The sequence below is a fragment of the Eptesicus fuscus genome, chromosome 1 (assembly GCF_027574615.1).
Source record: "Eptesicus fuscus isolate TK198812 chromosome 1, DD_ASM_mEF_20220401, whole genome shotgun sequence".
NCBI lineage: Eukaryota > Metazoa > Chordata > Mammalia > Chiroptera > Vespertilionidae > Eptesicus > Eptesicus fuscus.
Window position 1 is genome coordinate 82,454,763 of NC_072473.1, and position 22,149 is coordinate 82,476,911.

General features: G+C 42.5%; 1 protein-coding gene across 1 annotated transcript in view; it reads right to left on the reverse strand.

Moving 5' to 3' along the window:
* TRPC5 (transient receptor potential cation channel subfamily C member 5) overlaps positions 1–22,149 on the reverse strand; it is a 216,730-nt gene that overhangs the window by 68,210 nt on the left and 126,371 nt on the right. Inside the window, exon 6 of the mRNA XM_008158606.3 lies at positions 16,616–16,811. Within this exon, the coding sequence (XP_008156828.1) occupies positions 16,616–16,811 (196 nt within the window). The remainder of the gene's footprint in view (positions 1–16,615; positions 16,812–22,149) is intronic.

Below are 22,149 nucleotides of genomic sequence, written 5' to 3' on the forward strand. Positions count from 1 at the left end.
ATTAGAAATATCTTAGAGAAACTGTCTGGGTAAGGTGTGGATCACCAAAATAGTGACTGCAGGAGGGAGTGAAAGGTGGCCCAAGGATGAGTAGGAAGAAGAAACCAAGATGGAGAGATAAAGGAACACAGAGATTATCGAGGCAATGTGGTTTGAGCTATTGCATGTTGGAGCAATGGTCAGATTAAGGAACATTGTGATATTCATAAAAAAGAAGGTGTTTAGAAAGACAACCAAGATGGTGGCATAGGTAAATGCCTGTACTTGCTGCCTCCCACAACCACGCCAAAATTACAATTAAAATACAGACCAACTACCATCCAGAACTGCGGGAAAGCTGGCTGAGTGGAAACACTACAACTAGAGAGGTAAAGAAGAAAGCACATTGAGACTGGTAGGAAGTGCAGAGGCACAGACAGGCTGGTACAGCAACTGGTGTGCCACTGTTTTAATCCAGAGGGAGATCGCCTCTTTTGAGGCCACCTGTAGGAGCAAGGAATCCCAGCCCCATACCAAACCCTCAGGCCAGGGTCCTAGAGCTGGGGAAAGAAGTCCCTACGGGCAGTAAGAACTATGAACTGTAAAAACAAGTGCAGATTGGGGCTGAGTGACACACAAGCTGCTAGAGACCCAGCTGCTCCTCTTAAAAGGCTGGCACTGTGAACTGAATTTACAAGCTCCCGCTTGCTCTGAGCTCCAGTGCCCAGCGAGGCTCTGGGGGACCCAGACAGATACAGGGAGAAACTGGACTGTCTGACATTGGGGCAGGAATGCGGGGGCAGCTTTCTTCCAGACAGAGGTGCCCCCAGCTGTCATTGTTCCCATGCTAGGACTTCCCTGGTGCAGGGTTGAGTGGCAGACATTTATGTTCGTTCCACCCTGGAGGTTCCCTGGGACCCCGCCCCACCCAATTTATAACCCCACCCAAGCTGTGCACAGTGGCTTTTGCATATGAATGGCCAGTTCTTTCTCAGCCTAAAGCATATCAAACAAGCTACAGCTGGGTCAGGGATCCCCAAAGCTATCAATAAAAGGCCCAAGGCTGGCACTAGCACCAGCCTGCTTTGCTTCACAGCTGGACCTCTTCTGGGCACTTCCAAACCGGATACAAAGAGCAGGAATTGGCAGATCTCTCTGTAGCTCCTGCTGGGTAGCCTCAGACAGTGACTGACTTTGCACCTCCTTGGAGATCCAAGAGCCAGTGTACCCAGTGGTCCGTGTGAGACGATACCAGATTACAACTCTTCACATACATAGGTGACACACTCAAGGGGCAGACTCAGTGAGCACCAAAGCCCCACTGAAGCAAGTCCTGCCTCATGAGAGTGTCTCCTGCACAGCAGCTCTCCCACTGTAGGCACAGCTAGTACCCACAGCCAATTGGCCTGGAGGTCAATTCCTCCCAGTGATACCAACAGCAATCAAGGCTCAACTACAACAAGACTGTGCACACAGCCCACAAAGGGGTGCACCAAGAGTGTCCACCTCAGGTGATTGGGGAGGCTGAGCCACTGTGCCTTATATGACACCTACTACACAAGCCACTCTATCAACTCAAGGAGACTTTGCAGGTACCCAATACATAGAAACAAACACAGGGAAGCAGTCAAAATGCAGAGACAAAGAAAAACATCACAAATGAAAGAAATGGAAGAAAGCAAACTACTGGATATAAAGTTCAAAACCACAGTTATGAGGTTTCTCAAGAATCTTCTAGAAACCTCTAAGGAACTTAGTGAGACCTTCAAGGATCTTAGTGAGAATGCAAAAAAAAAAAAAAAAATAGGAAAAGGACCAGTCAGAAATTAAGCATACACTGACGAAAATAAAAAATATTAGAAACCAAGATGGCAGCATAGGTAAACACCTGAACTTGCTGCCTTGCACAACCACTTCAAAACTACAACTAAAAGACAAAACGGGTATCATCCAGAACCATGGGAAGACTGGCTGAGTGGAAATTATACAACTAGAAGGAAAGAGAAAAGCACACTGAGACTTGGAGGAGGTGCAGATGTGCAGAAGTGAAGTGCAGAGGTACAGAGGCGCGCACGCGGAAAGGGCTGGCAACTGAGTATGCTGTTGTCTTTTTCAATCGGGAGGCAGATACAAAATCCCAACTACTCTGAACTCTAGTTCCGGGTGAGACTCCGGGGATCCAGACTCATACGGGGAGAAACTGGACTGTCTGGCATCAGGCGGAACTCGAGGGCAGCTTTCTCTCAGAGGTGCTTGCAGTGATTATTGTTCCTACATGGTGCCGTGGGACACAGAGACACGGGACCTCTTCCAGGCAGGGCTGACAGTCAGCCATTGCTGTTTGCTCCACCCTGGTGATTCCCTGAGACCCCGCCTCACCCAATTTACAACCCCATCCACGCTGTGCACAGAGGCTTTTGCATATTAATGGCCTGGCCCTTTGAAATCTGAAACCTAACGTACTGCAGCTGGGTCAAAGAGCCCCAGAGCCTCCAAAAGAAGACCCAAGGCTACACAACACCTTGTATTGCTTCACAGCTGGGCCACATATGGGCACCTCCAAACCCCAAACAAAGAGAAGGAATTTTCAGATCCCTCTGTAGCTCCTGCTGGGTGGCCTCTCTCCTTGGAGATCCAAGAGCCAGTATACCAAGTGGTCAGAGAGAGACCATCCAGACTATAACTCTTCAGATCAATAAGAGACACACTCAGGGGGCAGACTCAGTGAGCGCCAAAGCCCCACTGGAGCAAATCTTGCACCATAAGGGTGTCTCCAGCACAGAAGTTACCCCATCATAGACACAACTGATCCTCACATCCAATTGGCCTGGAGGTCAATTCTTCCCAGTGATACCAACAACAATAAAGGCTTAACTACAACAAGACTGTGCACACAGCCCACAAAGGGGTGCACCAAGAGTGTCGACCTCAAGTAATTAGGGAGGCTGAGCAACTGGGCCTTATAGGACACCTAACACACAAAGCCACTCTATCAACACAGGGAAGCAGCCAAACTGCAGAGACAAAGAAACAGGTCACAAATGAATGAAACTGAGGAAAGCAAACTACTGGATATAGAGTTCAAAACCACGGTTATAAGGTTACTCAAGAATCTTCTAGAAACCACCGATAAATTTAGTGAGACCCTTGAGGATATGAAAAAGGACCAACTAGATTAAGCATACACTGACTGAAATAAAGAATAATATACAGAGATCCAACAGTAGACTAGAGGATCCCAAGAATCAAGTCAATGATTTGAAATATGAAGAAGCAAAAAACACCCAACCAGAAAAGCAAAAAAAAAAAAAAAAAAAAAGAATAAAAAAATATGAAGGTAGTGTAAGGAGCCTTTGGGACAACTCCAAGCATACCAACATCTGAATTATGGGGGTGCCAGAAGAAGAGAGAGAGCAAGATATTTTTATTTTATTTTTCATTTTTTTATTAAGGTATTATATGTGTACATATCTTACCATTGCGCCCTCCCCCCCCCCCACTCCTAAACATGCCCTCACCCCCTGAAGTTTTGTGTCCATTGGTTATGCTTATATGTATGCATACAAGTCCTTCGGTTGATCTCTTATCTCTCCCACCTCTCCCTAACCTTCCCGCTGTAATTTGACAGTCTGTTTGATACTTTACTGTCTCTGTATCTATCTTTTGGTTCAACAGTTTATAAGGTTCTTTATTATCCATAAATGAGTGAGATCATATGGTATTTTTCTTTCATTTACTGGCTTATTTCACTCAGCATAATGTTCTCCAATTCCATCCAGGTTGCTGCAAATGGTAAGAATTCCTTCTTTTTTGTGGAAGCATAGTATTCCATTGTGTAGATGTACCATAGTTTTCTGATCCAGTCATCTACTGATGGGCACCTAGGCTGTTTCCAGATCTTAGCTATTGTAAATTGTGCTGCTATGAACATAGGGGTGCATATATCCTTTCTTATTGGTGTTCCCAGTTTCTTAGGATATATTCCTAGGAGTGGGATTACTGGGTCAAATGGGAGTTCCATTTTCAGTTTTTTAAGGAAACTCCATACTGTTCTCCACAGTGGCTGCACCAGTCTGCATTCCCACCAGCAGTGCATGAGGGTTCCTTTTTCTCCACATCCTTGTCAACACTTGTCCTTTGTTGATTTGTTGATGATAGCCATTCTGACAGGTGTGAGATGGTACCGCATTGTTGTTTTGATTTGCATCTCTCGGATAATTAGTGACTTTGAGCATGTTTTCATGTGTCTCTTGGCCTTCCTTCTGTCTTCTTTTGAAAAGATTTTATTTAGGTCATTTGCCCATTTTTTTATTGGATCATTATCTTCCTTTTATTAAGTTTTATAAGCTGCCTGTAGATGTTGGAGATTAAATCTTTATCAGTGATAACATTTGCAAATATGTTCTCCCATACAGTGAGATTTCTTGTTGTTTGTTGATAGTCTCTTTTGCTGTAAAAAAGCTTTTTATTTTGATGTAGCCCCATTTGTTTATTTTCTCTTTAGCTTCCATTGCCCTAGAGGCAGTATCAGTGAAAAAGTTCGTTCGGCATATGTCTGAGATTATGCTGCCTGTGGATTCCTCTAGTATTTTTATGGTTTCCTGTCTTATGTTTAAGTCCTTTATCCATTTTGAGTTTATTTTTGTGTATGGTGTAAGTTGGTGGTCTAGTTTCATATTTTTGCATGTATCTGTCCAATTATCCCAACACCATTTATTGAAGAGACTATCTTGACTCCATTGTATGTTCATGCCTCATTTATCAAATATTAATTGAGCATAGTGGTTTGGGTTGATATCTGGATTCTCTATTCTATTCCACTGATCTATATGTCTGTTCTTGTGCCAGTACCAGGCTGTTTTGAGAACCGTGGCTTTGTAATACAGCTTGAAATCTGGTATTGAGATCCCTCCTACTTTACTCTTCTTTCTCAAGATTGGTGTGGCTGCCGAAACCGGTTTGGCTCAGTGGATAGAGTGTCGGCCTGTGGACTGGAAGATCCCAGGTTCAATTCTGGTCAAGGGCATATACCTTGGTTGTGGGCACATCTCCAGTAGGGGGTGTGCAGGAGGCAGCTGGTCCATGTTTCTCTCTCATCAACGTTTCTAGCTCTCTATCCCTCTCCCTTCCTCCCTGTAAAAATCAATAAAATATATTTAAAAAAAAGATTGTTGTGGCTTTTCAGGGCCTTTTTTTTATTCCAGATTAATTTTTGGATAGTTCTTTCTATGTCTGTGAAATATGCTGTTAATATTTTAATGGGGAGTGCATTGAATCTATAGATTGCTTTGGGTAGTATGGACATTTTAATGATGTTGATTCTACCAATCTATGAACATGGTATGTGCTTCCATCTGTTTACGTCTTCCTCTATCTCTTTTTTTAGTGTCCTGTAGTTTTCCGTGTATAGGTCTTTTACCTACTCAGTTAAGTTCATTCCTAGGTATCTTAATGTTTTTGGTGCGATGGTAAATGGGATTGCTTTTTTAGTCTCTATTTCTGTAACTTCACTATTGGTGTATAAAAAGGCCATAGATTGCTTGACATTAATTTTGTATCCTGCTACATTTCTGAATTCATTTATTAAGTTTATTAGTTTTTTGATGGAGTCTTTCGGTTTTTTTATGTACAATATCATGTCATCTGCAAATAAGGACAGCTTTACTTCTTCTTTTCCAATTTGGATGCTTTTTATTTATTTTTCTTGTCTAATTGCAATGGCTAATACTTTCAGTACTATGTCAAACAGGAGTGGTGAGAGTGGGCATCCTTGTCTTGTTCCTGTTCTTAGGGGAAATGGTTTTAGTTTTTGCCTATTGAGTATGATGTTTGCTGTGGGTTTATCATAGAAAGCTTTTATTATGTTGAGGTATGAGCCTTCTATTCCCACCTTGTTTTGAGTTTTTATCAAGAAAGGGTGTTGGATTTTGTCAAATGCTTTTTCTGCATCAATTGATATGACTATGTGATTTTTATCTCTTAGTTTGTTTATGTGATGTATCACATTTATTGATTTGCGGATATTGTACCATCCTTGCATTCCTGGGATAAATCCTTCTTGGTCATGGTGTATGATCTTTCTGATGTACTGCTGGTGCCGATTTGCTAGAATTTTGTTGAGGATTTTGGCATCTATGTTCATGAGGGATATTGGCCTGTAATTCTTTCATTGTGTTGTCTTTATATGGTTTTGGTATTAGGGTGATGCTGGCTTCATAGAAGGAGCTTGGAAGTGTTCCTTCCTCTTGAATTTTTTGGAATAGTCTGAGGAGGATAGGTTTTAGTTCTTCCTTGAATGTTTGGTAAAACTCTCCTGTGAAGCTGTCTGGCCCCGGGCTTTTGTTTGCCAGAAGTTTTTTAATGACTGCTTCAATTTCTTCCATAGTTACTGGCCTATTGAGCTGTTTAGATTCTCCCTGATTGAGTTTTGGAAGGTTATATTTTTCTAGGAATATGTCCATTTCCTCCAGGTTGTCCAGTTTGTTGGAATAGAGTTGTTCGTAGTATTTTGAAACAATCCTTTGTATTTCGGCGGGGTCTGTTGTTATTTCACCTCTTTGATTTCTGATTTTATTTATTTCGGTCTTCTCTCTTTGCTTCTTGGTGAGCCTGGCTAGAGGTTCATCAATCTTGTTTATCCTTTCAAAGAACCAGCTCTTGGTTTTGTTGATCTTTTATATTGTTTCTTTGGTCTCTATGTTGTTTATCTCCACTATGATCTTTATTATTTCCTTCCTTCTGCTTACACTGGGCTTTTCTTGTTGCTCTCTTTCTAATTCTTTGAGTTGTAGGGTTAAGTAAGTTATTACCATTGTTTCTTGTTTTTTGTAGTAGGCTTGTAGAGCTATGAACTTCCCTCTCAAGACTGCTTTCGCTGTGTCCCATAGATTTTGGATTGTTGTGTTTTCATTGTCACTTGTTGCCATGATGTTTTTTATTTCTTCCTTGATCTCTCTGGTAACCCAGTCATTGTTTAATAGCATGCTGTTTAGTCTTCATGTGTTTGATTTCTTTGGATTGTTTTTATTGTAGTTGATTTCCAGTTTTATGCCACTGTGATCTGAGAATATGCTTAATATGATTTCTATCTTCTTCAATTTGGAGAGACTTTGCCTATGTCCCAACATATGGTCTATCTTTGAAAATGACCCCTGTGCACTTGAGAAGAATGTATATTCTGTGGCTTTGGGGTGAAATGTTTTGAAGATGTCAATTAATTCCATCTGGTCTAGTGAGTCATTTAGGGTTGATGTTTCTTTGCTGATTTTTTGTTTAGAGGATTTGTCCAATGGTGCTAGTGGGGTATTAAAGTCTCCTACTATGATTGTATTGCTGTTAATCTCTCCCTTGATTTCCTCCAGGAGTTTTTTTTTTTTTAATGTATTTGGGTGCTGCTGTATTGGGTGCGTATATGTTTACCAGAGTTATTTCTTCTTGTTGGATTGTCCCCTTTAGTATTATGAAGTGGCCTTCCTTATCTCTTGTCATGTCCTTCACTTTGAGATCTAATTTGTCAGATATAAGTATTGCTACCCCAGCTTGTTTTTCATTTCCATTCTCCTGGAAAACTTTTTTCCATCCCTTCACCCTCAGTCTGTGTGCATCTTTTTTTCTGAGGTGGGTTTCTTGTATACAGCAGATATATGGGTCTTGTTTTCTTACCCACTCTGTTACCCTATGTCTTTTGATTGGTTCATTTAATCCATTTACATTTAAAGTTATTAATGATAAGTACTTATTTGTTGCCATTTTTATTCTATACCCCTGTGTTCCTTCTCGCTTCTTATTTCCTTTTTTTATAGCAGACCCTTTAGCATTTCTTGCATTGCTGGTTTGGTGGTGATAACTTCCCTTAGTCCTTTTTTGTCTGTGAAGCTACTGATTTCACCTTCAATTTTGATTGATAGCTTTGCTGGGTACAGTATTCTTGGATTGAGTCCCTTCCTTTGCATGACTTTGTATATTTCATTCCATTCCCTTCTGGCCTGATGAGTTTCTGTTGAGAAATAAGTTGCTAGTCTGATGGGGGTTCCTTTGTATGTAACTTTTTGTCTCTCTCTGGCTGCTTTTAAGATTTTTACTTTGTCGTTGGTGTTTGCCAATTTAATTATAATGTGCCTTGGCGTCGGTCTTTTGGGGTTCATTTTGCTTGGGACTCTGTGGGCTTCTTGGATTTGTGTGGGTTTTTTCTTCCCTATATCAGGAAAGCTTTCCATCATTATTTCTTCAAACAGGTTTTCTATTCCTTGCTCAGTTTCTTTTCCTTCTGGAACCCCAGATTATTATGTGGATGTTGTTTTTTTTTGTGTTGTCCCAAAATTCCCTTAGGCTCTCCTCCTGCTTTTTAATTTTTTTTCTAGAAGCTGCTCTACTTGGGTATTTTTTTCCATCTTGTGTTCTAGCTCACTGATGCGGTCCTCTGCTTCTTCTAGTCTACTCTTGATGCTTTCTATTGAGTTCTTTACAGTAGCGATGTCATATTTCATTTCTTCTTGGTTCTTCTTCATTTCCTCTTGGTTCTTACTCATATTGTCAAATTTGTCTTCCTTTCTTTTCAGCCACCTTATGACCATTTCTCTGAATTCTTTCTATGATTGGTTGCTGGCCTCTAATTTGTTTTCTTCTTTTTCTAGTGATGCCTGCTTTTCTTTCTTATGCGGGCTTTTTCTTTGTCTCCCCATGGTCTCTCTTCTCTGGATGTCTGGTTATGTAGTTCTCTCTCTCCTTTCTGTGCTGGAGTGAAGAGTTCCTTTGAGTCCAAGCGTTCGCGCCACCTGGGACTGGTGCTCTGGGGCTCACAGCTGTTCGGTGGTCATTGCAGTTGTTGATTTTCAGGCCTCCAACAAGATCCACTTTCCCTTTCAAGATGGCGTGATTTCCTTGTCTGAGCCCGTAGCTCTATGAAGGGACCCGGCTGCTGTGGGGGCTGCCCTGTCAGGGGAACCCCATCCAGCAGTCCCCCACCCTCTCCTGGGGTTCAGCTGTCCCTTAGCTTGCCACCAAACACTGCCTGTGCGCCCCTCAGCTGTTCTTTCTTTCTGCTCCAGGATAAGACTGGGAACTCGTCTGTCTATTCTGCCACCATTTTCTCCCCATATCGAGAGAGGAAGATATTGAAAACCTATTTGAAGAAATAATGACAGAAAACTTCCCCTACCTGGTGAAAGAAATAGACTTACAAGTCCAGGAAGCGCAGAGAACCCCAAACAAAAGGAATCCAAAGAGGACCACACCAAGACACACCAGAATTAAAATGCCAAGGGCAAAAGACAAAGAGAGAATCTTAAAAGCAGCAAGAGAAAAACAGTTAGTTACCTACAAAGGAGTAACCATATGACTGTCATCTGATTTCTCAACAGAAACTATGCAGGCCAGAAGGGAGTGGCAAGAAATATTCAAAGTGATGAATAGCAAGAACCTACAACCAAGATTACTGTACCCAGTAAAGCTATCATTTAGAGTTGAAGGTCAGATAAAGAGCTTCACAGATAAGAAAAAGCTAAAAGAATTCATCACTGCCAAACCAGTATTAAATGAAATGCTGAAGGGTATTCTTTAAGAAGAGTAAGAAGAAGAAAAAAATAAATATAAAAATTATGAACAACAAAGTGACAACAAATATATATCTATCAACAAGTGAATCTAGGTCCGGGTGAGACCGTGTGTCCCTGGATCCGGGTGAGGCCTCGTGCGCCTAGGCCCGGGTGAGGCCACGTGCCCCTGGGTCGGGGGGAGGCCAGGCGTCCCTGGGTTCGGGTGAGACCGTGCGTCCCTGGATCCGGGCGAGGCCTCGTGCGCCTAGGCCCGGGTGAGGCCACGTGCCCCTGGGTCTGGGGGAGGCCAGGCGTCCCTGGGTCCGGGTGAGACCGTGTGTCCCTGGATCCAGGTGAGACCTCGTGCACCTAGGCATGGGTGAGGTCACGTGCCCCGGGGTCTGAGAGGCCAAGCGTCCCTGGGTCCGGGTGAGACCATGTGTCCCTGGATCCGGGTGAGGCCGCGTGCACCTAGACCTGGGTGAGCCCAAGTGGCCCTGGGTCTGGGAGAGGCCAAGCGTCCCTGGGTCCGGGTGCGACCATGTGTCCCTGGAGCCGGATGAGGCCTCGTGCACCTAGGCCCGGGTGAGGCCACGTGCCCCTGGGTCTGGGAGAGGCCAAGTGTCCCTGGGTCCGGGTGAGACCATGTGTCCCTGGATCCGGGTGAGGCCTCGTGCACCTAGGCCCGGGTGAGCCCAAGTGGCCCTGGGTCTGGAAGAGGCCAAGCATCCCTGGGTCCGGGTGAGACCATGCGTCCCTGGATCCGGGTGAGGCCTCGTGCACCTAGGCCCTGGTGAGGCCACGTGCCCCTGGGTCTGGGAGAGGCCAAGCGTCCCTGGGTCCGGGTGAGACCATGCGTCCCTGGATCCGGATGAGGCCTCGTGCACCTAGGCCCGGGTGAGCCCAAGTGTCCCTGGGTCTGGGAGAGGCCAAGCGTCCCTGGGTCCGGGTGAGACCATGTGTCCCAGGATCCGGGTGAGGCCTCGTGCACCTAGGCCCGGGTGAGCCCAAGTGGCCCTGGGTCTGGGAGAGGCCAAGCGTCCCTGGATCCGGGTGAGACCATGTGTCCCTGGATCCGGGTGAGGCCTCGTGCACCTAGGCCCGGGTGAGGCCACGTGCCCCTGGGTCTGGGAGAGGCCAAGTGTCCCTGGGTCCGGGTGAGACCATGTGTCCCTGGATCCGGGTGAGGCCTCGTGCACCTAGGCCCGGGTGAGCCCAAGTGGCCCTGGGTCTGGAAGAGGCCAAGCGTCCCTGGGTCCGGGTGAGACCATGTGTCCCTGGATCCGGGTGAGGCCTCGTGCACCTAGGCCCGGGTGAGGCCACGTGCCCCTGGGTCTGGGAGAGGCCAAGCGTCCCTGGGTCCGGGTGAGACCATGCGTCCCTGGATCCGGATGAGGCCTCGTGCACCTAGGCCCGGGTGAGCCCAAGTGGCCCTGGGTCTGGGAGAGGCCAAGCATCCCTGGGTCCGGGTGAGACCATGTGTCCCTGGATCCGGGTGAGGCCTCGTACACCTAGGCCCGGGTGAGCCCAAGTGGCCCGGGGTCTGGGAGAGGCCAAGCGTCCCTGGGTCCGGGAGAGACCATGTGTCCCTGGAACCAGGTGAGGCCTTGTGCAACTAAGCCCGGGTGAGGCCACGTGCCCCTGGGTCTGGGAGAGGCCAAGCGTCCCTGGGTACGGGTGAAGCCAGATCCTGGGTCCGGGTGAGGCCGTGTGCCCCTGGATCCATCCGGGTGAGGCTGGGTCCCAGGCCCGGGTGAGACCACGCGCCCCTTGGGTATGGGTGAGGCCACGTGCCCCTTAGTCCGGGTGACGCTGTGCCCCTGGGTTCGGCCGAGACCAAACCAGAGGGAGTCGGACCTCCATTACCACCATTTGTCCACCATCCAGAGCTGAGGGGTCAGTGCTGACATGTACACATAAGGAACTACTGGACATTGAAATTGGGTCTCAAAAGAACTGTTGGTCCAGGGGGAAGCTCGCTACAGATTGATTCATTTGCCTGTCAGCATAACTATTATTGCTCGTCTCACATTCAGTTCTTATTAGTATATATCTAGTGACATATGATCTCGCTCATCTAGGGGAAATGATGAACAACATAGACTGAGGAACAAGAACAGAACCAGAAGCAAGGAGGCATCGATCGGACTATCGGGCCTCAGAGGGAGGATAGGGGAGGGTAGGGGGAGGGTGGGGGGGAGGGGGAGAGTTCAACCAAAGGACCTGTATGCATGCATATAAGCCTATCCAACGGTTAAGTTCAACAGGGGGTTGGGGCATCCGTGGGGAGGGGTGTGGGATGGGAATGGGGGGATGAGGACAAATATGTGACACCTTAATCAATAAAGAAATTTAAAAAAAAACAAAATAAAATAAAAAAAAACAAAAAACAAGTGAATCTAAAAATCAAGTGAATAAAAAGTCTGATGAACAGAATAAACTGGTGAATATAATAGGATCGGGGCATAGAAAGGGAGTGGACTGACAATTCTTGGGGGAAAAGGGGTGTGGGGGATGTGGGAAGAGGCTGGACAAAAATTGTACACCTATGGATGAAGACAGTGGACGGGGGGAGGTAAGGGCAGAGCGTGTGGTGGGAACCAGGTGGAGGGGAGTTATGGGGGGGAAAAAGAGGAACAACTGTAATAATCTGAACAATACAGATTTATTAGTAAAAAAATAAAAATAAAATAAAGAATAATATACAGGGATTCAACAGTATACTAGAGGATCCCAAGAATCAATTCAATGATTTCAAATATGAGGAAGCAAAAAACACCCAACTAGAAGAGAAAAAAATACATAAATAAAAAATAAAAAAATAAATCCAAAAATATGAGGATAGTGTAAGGAGTCTCTGGGACAACTTCAAGTGTACCAACATCTGAATTATGGGGGTGCCAGAAGAAGAGAGGGAGCAAGACATTGAAAACCTATTTGAAGGAATAATGACAGGAAACTTCCCCTACCTGGTGAAAGAGATAGACTTACAAGTCCAGGATTCACAGAGCACCCCAAACAAGTGGATTACAAAGAGGACCACACCAAGACACATCATAATTAAAATGCCGAGGGCAAAAGACAAAGAGAAAATCTTAAAAGCAGCAAGAAAAACAGTTAGTTACCTTCAAGGGAGTACCCATACGACTGTCATCTGATTTCTCAACAGAAACTATGCAGGCCAGAGGTAGTGGCAAGAAATATTCCAAGTGATGAATAACAAGAACCTACAACCAAGAATACTCTACCCACTAAAGCTATCATTTAGAATTGAAGGTCAGATAAAGAGCTTCACAGATAAGCAAAAGCTAAAGGAGTTCATCACCACCAAACCAGTGTTATATGAAATGCTGAAGGGAATTCTTGAAGAAGATGAAGAAGAAGAAGAAGAAGAAGAACAAGAAGAAGAAGAAGAAGAAGGAGAAGAAGGAGGAGGAGGAGGAGGAGGAGGAGGAGGAGGAGGAGGAAAGGGTTAAAATAAAAAATGATAAACAACAAAGTGACAACAAATACATATCAACAAGTGAATCTAAAAATCAAATGAATAAAAAATCTGATGAACAGAATAAACTGGTGAATGTAATAGAATCAGGGGCATGGAAATAGAACAGACTGATGATTCGCAGAGGGAAGGGTGTGTGGTGGTGCAGGAAGAGGTTAGACAAAGATCTTATATGCATGTATGCAGTACCTATGGACACAGACAATACAGGGGTGAGGGCCTGGGGTGGGGTGGGAACTGGGTGGAGGGGAGCTATGGGGGGAAAAAAAGAGGGACATCTGTAATAATCTCAATAATAAAGATTAAAAAAAAAGGAGTTTAACATGGAGAGGGTATAGAACTGGGGACTCAAATAGTTTGACTTTGGAAATTTGTTTTTGGTTCCATTCACACTATCTGGCACATAGGTTCTCTCTGGCATTGTATTGATGGAAGAAATAAAACTTTTCTATGTTTTACCTATGACAACCTGAATATATTTTCAAAGTACAGGGACAGGCTGGATCCATACTATCACAGAAAGCTTTTACTGAAGTATCAGTGGCACTTAATACTTGTTAAAGTAGCTCCTGTGGAATTGTGTCCTTGTCCTCAACAAAGTATTTACAGCAATGAACTCTGAAGGCCATGGGCTACATCTGAGAGGACTAACTGCAGCGCCCTCTGTAGTGCTGGGGATACAGGCTCCTCTGTGCTGAAACAGCTCAGTGGCTGACTGATGGAGATGTGATCTGTGCACTCACAACTGAAGTGCTGCGAGTAAGAGGGAATGTATTGCCAAACCCCACAGATATTTCTCCTGTCAGAGAAAAAGATGTTCTTGCTGAATCCACATATCCTTCCATTTCTTATAGGAAATTCAGTTCCATTATAATCCTACTAGAGGCCCAGTGCATGAAATTTGTTCACGGGGGGGGGGGGTCCCCTCAGCCAAGCCTGCACCCTCTCCAATCGGGACCCCTCGGGGGATGTCCAACTGCCAGTTTAGGCCCGATCGGGCCTAAACCGGCAGTCAAACATCCCTATCACAATCTGGGACCACTGGCTCCTAATTGCTCACCTGCCTGATGGCCTGATCACCCCCAACTGCCTCCCTCTGCCAACCTATTCACCCCTAACTGCTTCTGCCTGCTGGCCTGATCGCCCCTTAATGCCCCCCCTGCTCACCTGGTCACCCCCAACTGCCCCCCCCCTGCTGGCTTGGTCACCCCCAACTGCCCCCTGCTGCCCTGGTCACCCCTTACTGCCCCTCTCCAGCCTGGTAACCCCAAACTGCCCCTCTCTGCTGGCCTGGTCACCCCTAACTGCCCCCCTGCTGGTCTGGTTGCCCCCAACTGCCCCCTGCTGGCCTGGTAGCCCCCAAATGCACCCCCCACTGGCCTGGACACCCCCAACTGCCCCCCCCACCGGCCTGGTCTCCCCATGCAGCCTGCTGTTCAGTCATTTGGTTGTCCCTCACTAACCCCTCCCCCCCGCCGGCCTTGTCATCCCACACAGCCTGCTGTTTAGTCGTCCATCCGGTTGTTTCAGTTGTGATGGACCCTGGCTTTTTATATATTAAGATGGAACCACCATCTTTTATGTGGTCCATTGTTGACCAAAATATTGTTATGGGGCTCATGACTGGATGTCAATTGTATATCGATAAAGCTGGGGGGAAAAAGACCATGCATTCCAATCCCCTCAATTTTTGGATGAAGAAACTGAGGCTCCTGAAGGAAAAGTTACTCAAGGTCACACAGTTATAATAGACAGAACTAGGCCTAGAATCCCTGGTCTTCTAATTCTTAATATAATATACTTCACTATATTCCTGTGCCTTCTCCCCCAACTAAGCACCTAAGATCTTAACCATCCTAGTAGATAATTTTATATCCTGATTTTTACAACTCTCCAATGAAAGAAATGCTACAAATCCACCTAGAAGAATATATTTCACTAGAGGCCTGGTGCATGGATTTGTGCACCAGTGGGGTCTCTTGGCCTGGCCTGCGCCCTCTTGCAATCTGAGACCCCTTGGGGGATGTTGGACTGCTGGTTTTGGCCCAATCACTGCGTGCCAGGCCAGGGGACCCCACTGGTGCATGAATCTGTGCACCAGCCCTCTATATAAGGTCTTTGGTTAATCTCTTCCAACCCTCCCCCAACTTCCCTCTGAGATTCATCAGTTTGTTCCATGTTTCTATGCCTGTGTGTTGAGCATCTTCCCCATGGTGGTCAGTGCATGTCATAGCTACTGGTCAAAAGATTATTGAACAGTCCAACGGTCAAACAGTCGCTTAGGCTTTTATACATATAGATTACCATTTATGATTAGGAAGTTCTTCCATACATCTAACTCAAAAATTTCCCGCTACAACATAAATCCTTTCCTCTTTGTTCTGTCCTTAATGGAAATGGATCACAGATGTTTACTATCACCAATAACATTTATGAAATATGTGTGTACACATGTGTGCCTATACAGACATACCTTGGAGATATTATAAGTTTCGTTCCAGACCACTGCAATAAAGTGAATATTGCAATAAAGCAATCATAATATTTTTGCTGGTGTAGGGTCCTGTCTCCAATTTGTAAAAAAATGAAACATCTGTGAAGCACAATAAAACGAGGTATGCCTGTAGACACATTCCCTCTCTCTCTCTCTCTCTCTCTCTCTCTCTCACACACACACACACACACACACACACACACACACACACACACACGTAACCAAAAATTAAGCCTCTTTTCTATAGGCTAAATGACTCCTCAGTGTCAAACCAAGTCAGAAAAATAGAACCTATGAAGGAATATAAGATTCGGGTCTTTTTATTCTGTCCCTTTAATGCTACAGCAAAACCTTGAGCAAGAGATGAACCCATGGGGGTGATTTAGCATCTTAATATTAACTAAATATCCAAATTAACTGATATCCAACTAAATAGGACCTCTGATAGCCAGAACTTCTTTGCTATATATTTACTTTGGCATTGCAAAACAAGGCAGGGCCCAGACTGATCTCATATCCTATACCTTTGCCATTTCTAGTTTAGAGTAAGAAATATTGCTGATCCAAATGGTACGTGATGGTGGAAAAATATTCATCTATGGACTCTACTTAAGAGCATCTCACAGTGAAGTACAGTTATTCATATATGCTTGATCAAGAACATAGCCACTCTGTCTGAGAAGGTTGTCTTTGTCAGTGTAATGCTCAGTTTTGGGAGAAAGATGATTGCAGTGAAAAGAGAGATAAGGCCCTGTTTCCTAGAGAACTGGATCAGCTCAATCTCCCCTAGAGGTTAGTGGGGTGACATGTTGTAGCAAAATTGTACTCACACCTCCTGAGCTCTCCTTACTAAGACAAGAAAACAGATTCAGAGATTTAAAAATATTTTTTATCAGGTAATCAAAAAACCTTACTAAGTAGAACATCTTTTAGATTTCTGAGATTCAATGGACTGAGAGTCCAAACTGAGTTGTTTTGGAAATAAATAATTCAATCTAACAACTAGGAAAGCTAATGTAAAATAATTTAAGCAGACAGATTGCCAATGTGACCTCCCTGAAACCACCCTAGTAAAGGGAACCACCCTTGTAAAACAAAGCTACTCACGGCAATAAGCTGGTAGGAGTTGTTCATCATGGCTATCAGCATGTTCAGCAGCACTACCAGGGAGATAACGTTGTATGTCCCAAACATGGTAGCTCCCACAAACTCTGTGAACTCATGTCTGGCTTTCACATTGGTGACATAGAGATTTAAAAGTCCGAATACAGACCAGAAGAGTGACTGAAGGGTTTCAAAAAGCCTAAAGAGAGAAAAGAGCAGGTTAGTTAATTCTTTAGGAAGAGCAAGATGAGAGAAAATGTGAGGTGATTTGGTTAATAAAGAGGCTGCCATATTTGCATCCAAACAGGTAGACTGATGATCTCACATATTTTGGTCTCTTCCCCAACTCAAACCAGCTAGATCAGTTTGTCTGTTTGTTCTCACTTCTTCTTATGCTTTGTCTTTCCACCTATACCATCTCCCTCTTCTTAGTCTACGCAGAACCTATAGCATTGAAAGACTTGTTTCAAGGGCTGAAGACTTCCTCCACCAAACTTCCTCTCTCATCTTCAGACCATGTGATTTACTATCAGTCTAATTACATAGAGGGAGAAATACAGTGGCACTTGCATTATGGTGCTTGGATTATATTGCTGTGGATTAAAATGTCAACTCTGACATTTGCTAGTTGAGTGAACATGGGCACTTATCATTTCTAATACTTCTATTGTGATTCCCACAGCTCCCAGGATGGTGCTCAGCTCAGTTGAGGAGCTTAAGGATTTTTGAATTAACACGTTATATGGGTTGTTTTAAATGTTATATTAACTAATTATTGAGTACTATAAAAGCATACTAAGCACTTTACATACATTATCATTATGATCCGTATAAAAACTTTGTTACTTCTGAGGAAACAGAGGTTCAGAGATTGAATGACTTCCTCATGGTCACCCAGCTATAAGTGTTTATTAACTATTTGAATTTGGAAAAGTTACATAGCCACTTTAAACTTCAAGTTTCCTGATTTCTAAAATAGTTATTGATAGGATAAATACCAATTGTTAACATTTGTTGTGCTCTTACTATATGGCAGGCACTGTGGTGTTTTCAATGTATTACAATATTTGATTCTCAGAATAACTCTATGAAGTAAATACTATTTTGTTTTTCCAATGAGAAGCTGAGGTACAGAGTGGTCACACAGGCAGGAAGAGGTAGGATTTGCACCCAGTTCTTCTGACTCTGGAGCCCACACACTTAACCACCTTCCTCTATCACATAAGATACTGCACCCAACATAGTGTCTGGGATATCGTTAGCATTAAAAATGGCAGTTATTCTAATTGTTTGCTTGTACTTTCCATTAGACTATGAACTTCTTGAGGATAAGGGTGCCATCTTACTCAATATGCTCATTGCTTGGCACATAGCAGTTGTTGAATAAATGTTTGTCGAATAACTCTATAAAAGATGACAGCAGAAGAAAATAACTAAAGAAAGTACAAATGAATGGCACCACCCTGTGATGATCATATTACTAGTAAGAAGGCTATGAACTGAAATTAAGGGATAAAGCTGAAGACAATCAATAAGGACATTTAATATCTGGTCAGAAAAAAAAAGAAAAGCCTTTGAGGGGACTAAGTTTTTATCCACGTAAATAATATGGGAAAATTTGGACTGAATGTTAGGTAGAGAATCAACATTGATTAGGAATAGCCATAAATGAATGGTGATAGTCTATAAGGAGGTTGCAAATGACCTGCTAGGTCACAGCTCTGTGCTATTTAGCTATACATACATTTTTAAAAAATATATATTTTATTGATTTTAGAGAGGAAGGGAGAGGGAGATAGAAAAACATTAATGATGAAAGAGAATAATTGATTGGCTGCCTCCTGATGCTCCCTATTGGGGATCGAGCCTGCAACCTGGGCATGTGCCCTTGACTGGAATCAAATCTGGGACCCTTCAATCCGCAGGCCAACACTCTATCCACTGAGCCAAACCAGCTAGGGCTGCATTTGTGATTATTGTAATTTTACACAACACATTTTACATGGCTTTACAAAACTAGTCTTATACCTGCATCAAGAATAAAGAAGACTGGAGCATGTATGCCTAAATTGAAATCCTGACTCTGCCACTGATCATCTATGTGACTGGGAGCAGCCTGCTTAACTTCTTTGTGCCCTAATTTCTCCATTTGTAAAATAGTTAATAATAATAGTGGCTACCTGATAACATGGTTGTAAATATTATATGAGTTAATTCATATAAAGCTCATTTTGTAATAGTGCCTGGACCTCACACTTAGTAAATATTAGTTATTTTTATGAGTATTACTAATCATCAACCCAAATACAACCTTGTTGTTGTTTTGCCTTTGTTTATTGTCCTTATAGATTGTCATCCATTTGTATATCTAGTTTACATAATTGAAATCATAGTATATATAAATTTTGTGCTTTTAAAAATTATAGATTTTGTATATATATAGAGTCTTCAAAGGTAACATTTCAATAGCTGCCCAATATTATACCCAGCAAATACCAAGCTGGTCTGAGAGTGTTTTCAATGTTTTATTTTTTTAAATTTCTTTATTGATTAAGGTATCACATATTTGTCCTCATGCCCCCATTCCCATCCCACACCCCTTCAATGCTTTAGATGAGAATAGATGGTAAGTTTAGATTTTCAGATGACATAAGACTTGGAGTGTTAGCTAATAGATTGAATGACAGGATCAAGTTTCAAAAATATTTTAACAGCCTGGAACAATGTGCTAGAACTAATGAGATGACATTTAATAAGGATCAATGTAGAGCTTTGCTCTCACGCCAAGTGCCCAAGTACAAAACGAGGGAGATAGCAGAAAGGCTAAGGGTTTTTGTTGACAGCAAGTTCAAAGTTGATCAGCAGAATGACAGAGCTGGCCAGGTACTTCAACCATATGGGGGGAGGGTAAAATTCTCCTTCTAGAATTAAAGATAGGATTGCTACTGGACTTCATCCTTTTCACTCAGTTATTTAATGGGCATGTTGAACACCTTTATGTCTTAGTTTCCTCTATGATAGGTACAAGGCTTACTAAGCTGGGAATCTCAGTATGGTGAAAGACAATAAATTACTAAAATACAGCAGATTATTTATTGTAATGGAGATGTAGTTAGAAGGCCATGGAAAACACAGGAGACTGTTACTGAGAGCAAGGTCAGAGTAAGAAAAGACTTAAAGAGCAGGTAATGCTTTGGCAGAGACTTAGAGGAGGGGTACACGTTTTCTAGGCTGGCCAGAATGGGCATTTTAGGCAGAAGGAATGGTATGTTATGTGTGAAGGTTGTAGGGCTGAGAAGCTCCCCTGTAGTTGGAAAAGAGCAAGAAAGATGTTGACTATGAAGGATAGGAGTAAGAGAGTGGAGAGGTGGGGTCCAGATAACTAAATCCTGTGTGCTATGGTAAAGAGGTGAATTTTATACTGGAGAAAATCCAGATACCTGGTGAGCCTTAAGCCTGGGAGATGACAGGATAACACTGGTATTTAGAAAGAAACCTGGGTGTGGCAGGTGGGAAGTTATTTGGATGAGAGATAAGACTTAAGGCTGGCACATGGAACACTTTCTAGGATAGACTCACATGTTAGGACCCCAAAAAAGTCTTAATAATTTATTTTTTTCATGTTTCAGAAAAATATTTATAACTGATATCTACACCATTCAGTTTCTACTTCCAATAGTCAACTTCTTAGCATAAAGCCCCAGACTGTTATACTAATCCAGATTTTAAGTCTTAATAAATTTAAGAAGATGAAAATCATATGAAGCATATTCTCTGACCATAATGATACTAGAAATCAATCACAAGAAAAAAAAAAAAAGAAAAACACACAAAGACATATAAGCCTAACCAATGGACACAGACACTAGGTGGGTGAGGGCATGGGTGTGGGGGATGGGGAGGAACAGAGGGATAAGAACACATATGTAAAACCTTAATCAATAAAGAAAGAAAGAAAAGAAACACAAAGATATGGAGGCTAAGTAACGTGACTAAACACTGAATAACTTAGAAACGAGATCAAGGAAGAAATCAAAATATACCTTGAAGCAAATGAAAATGAAGATACAACAAACCTCAAATCAATGGGACATAGCAAAAGCAGCCCTATGAATGAAATTCATAACACTACAGGCCTAAAATCAGAAACAAGAAGAATCTCAAATAAACAATCTAACTTTACACTTAAAAGTACTATGAAAAGAACAGCAACAAAAATGCCCAAAATGTCTAGAAGAAATAAAAACCAGAGCAGAAGTAAACAAAATAGAGTCTAAAAAATACAAAAGATAAGTGAAACCAAGTGCTATTTTTTTGAAAAGATAAACAAGATTAACAAACCTTTAACAGACTCATCAAGAAAAAAAGAGTGAGGAACCAAATAAATAAAATTGGAAATAAAAAAGGAGAAGTAACAACTGACTCCACAGAAATAAAATTGATTGTAAGAAAGAATTATAAACAATTATACGACAACAAATTGGACAATGTGGACAAAATGGATAAATTCCTAGAATAAAACAATCTTCTAAAACTGAATCAGGAAGAATCAGATAATCCGAATAGACAGATAACAACTAATGAAATCAAAGCATAATAAAACAAAAACTTTCAACAAACAAAAGTTCTGGATTGGACAGCTTCACAGGTGAATTGTACCAAAGAAGAAATAACACCTATCCTTCTCAAACTATTCCCAAAATTCAAGAGCAGGTAAGACTCCCAAGCTCACTTCATGAGGCCAGTAGTATCCTAAATGCAAAACCAGATAAAGACACCACAAAGAAAGAAAATTATAGGCCAATATCTCTGATGAACATAATGCTGAAACCCTCAACAAAATATTAGTGAACTGGATCCAGTAATACATTAAAAAGATCATACATCATGATCAACTTGGATTTATTCCTGGGATACAAGGTTAGTACAATATCCGCAAATCAATAAACATGATACACCACGTAAACAAAATGAAAGATAAAAACCACATGCTCATACCAATATATTCAGAAATAGCATTTCATAAAATCCAGCATCCAATTATGATAAAAACTCTCAGCAAAGTGGGAATAAAGGCAACATACCTCAACATAATAAAGGCCATATATGACAAACTCACAGCCAACATCATACTCAATGGGCAAAATCTAAAAGTGTTTTCCCTAAATCAGTAACAAGTAAGGGATGCACGCTTTCACCACTCTTATTCAACATAGTACTGGAAGTCCTATCCACAGTGATCAGACAAGAAGAAGAAATAAAAGGCATGCAAATTGAAAAGTAAAAAGTAAAACTGTCATTGTTTTCATATGACATGATACTGTATATTGAGAACCTTAAAGATTCCACCAAAACTACTAGAACTGATGAATGAATTCAGTAAAGTAGCAGGATACAATATAAATATCTATACACCAGTTGTATTTAATACACCAATAATGAACTATCATAAAGGAAAACTAAGAAAATAATTCCATTTACAATTGTATTAAAATAAAATTTCTAGGAATAAAAACAGACATTAAGATCAGTGGAAC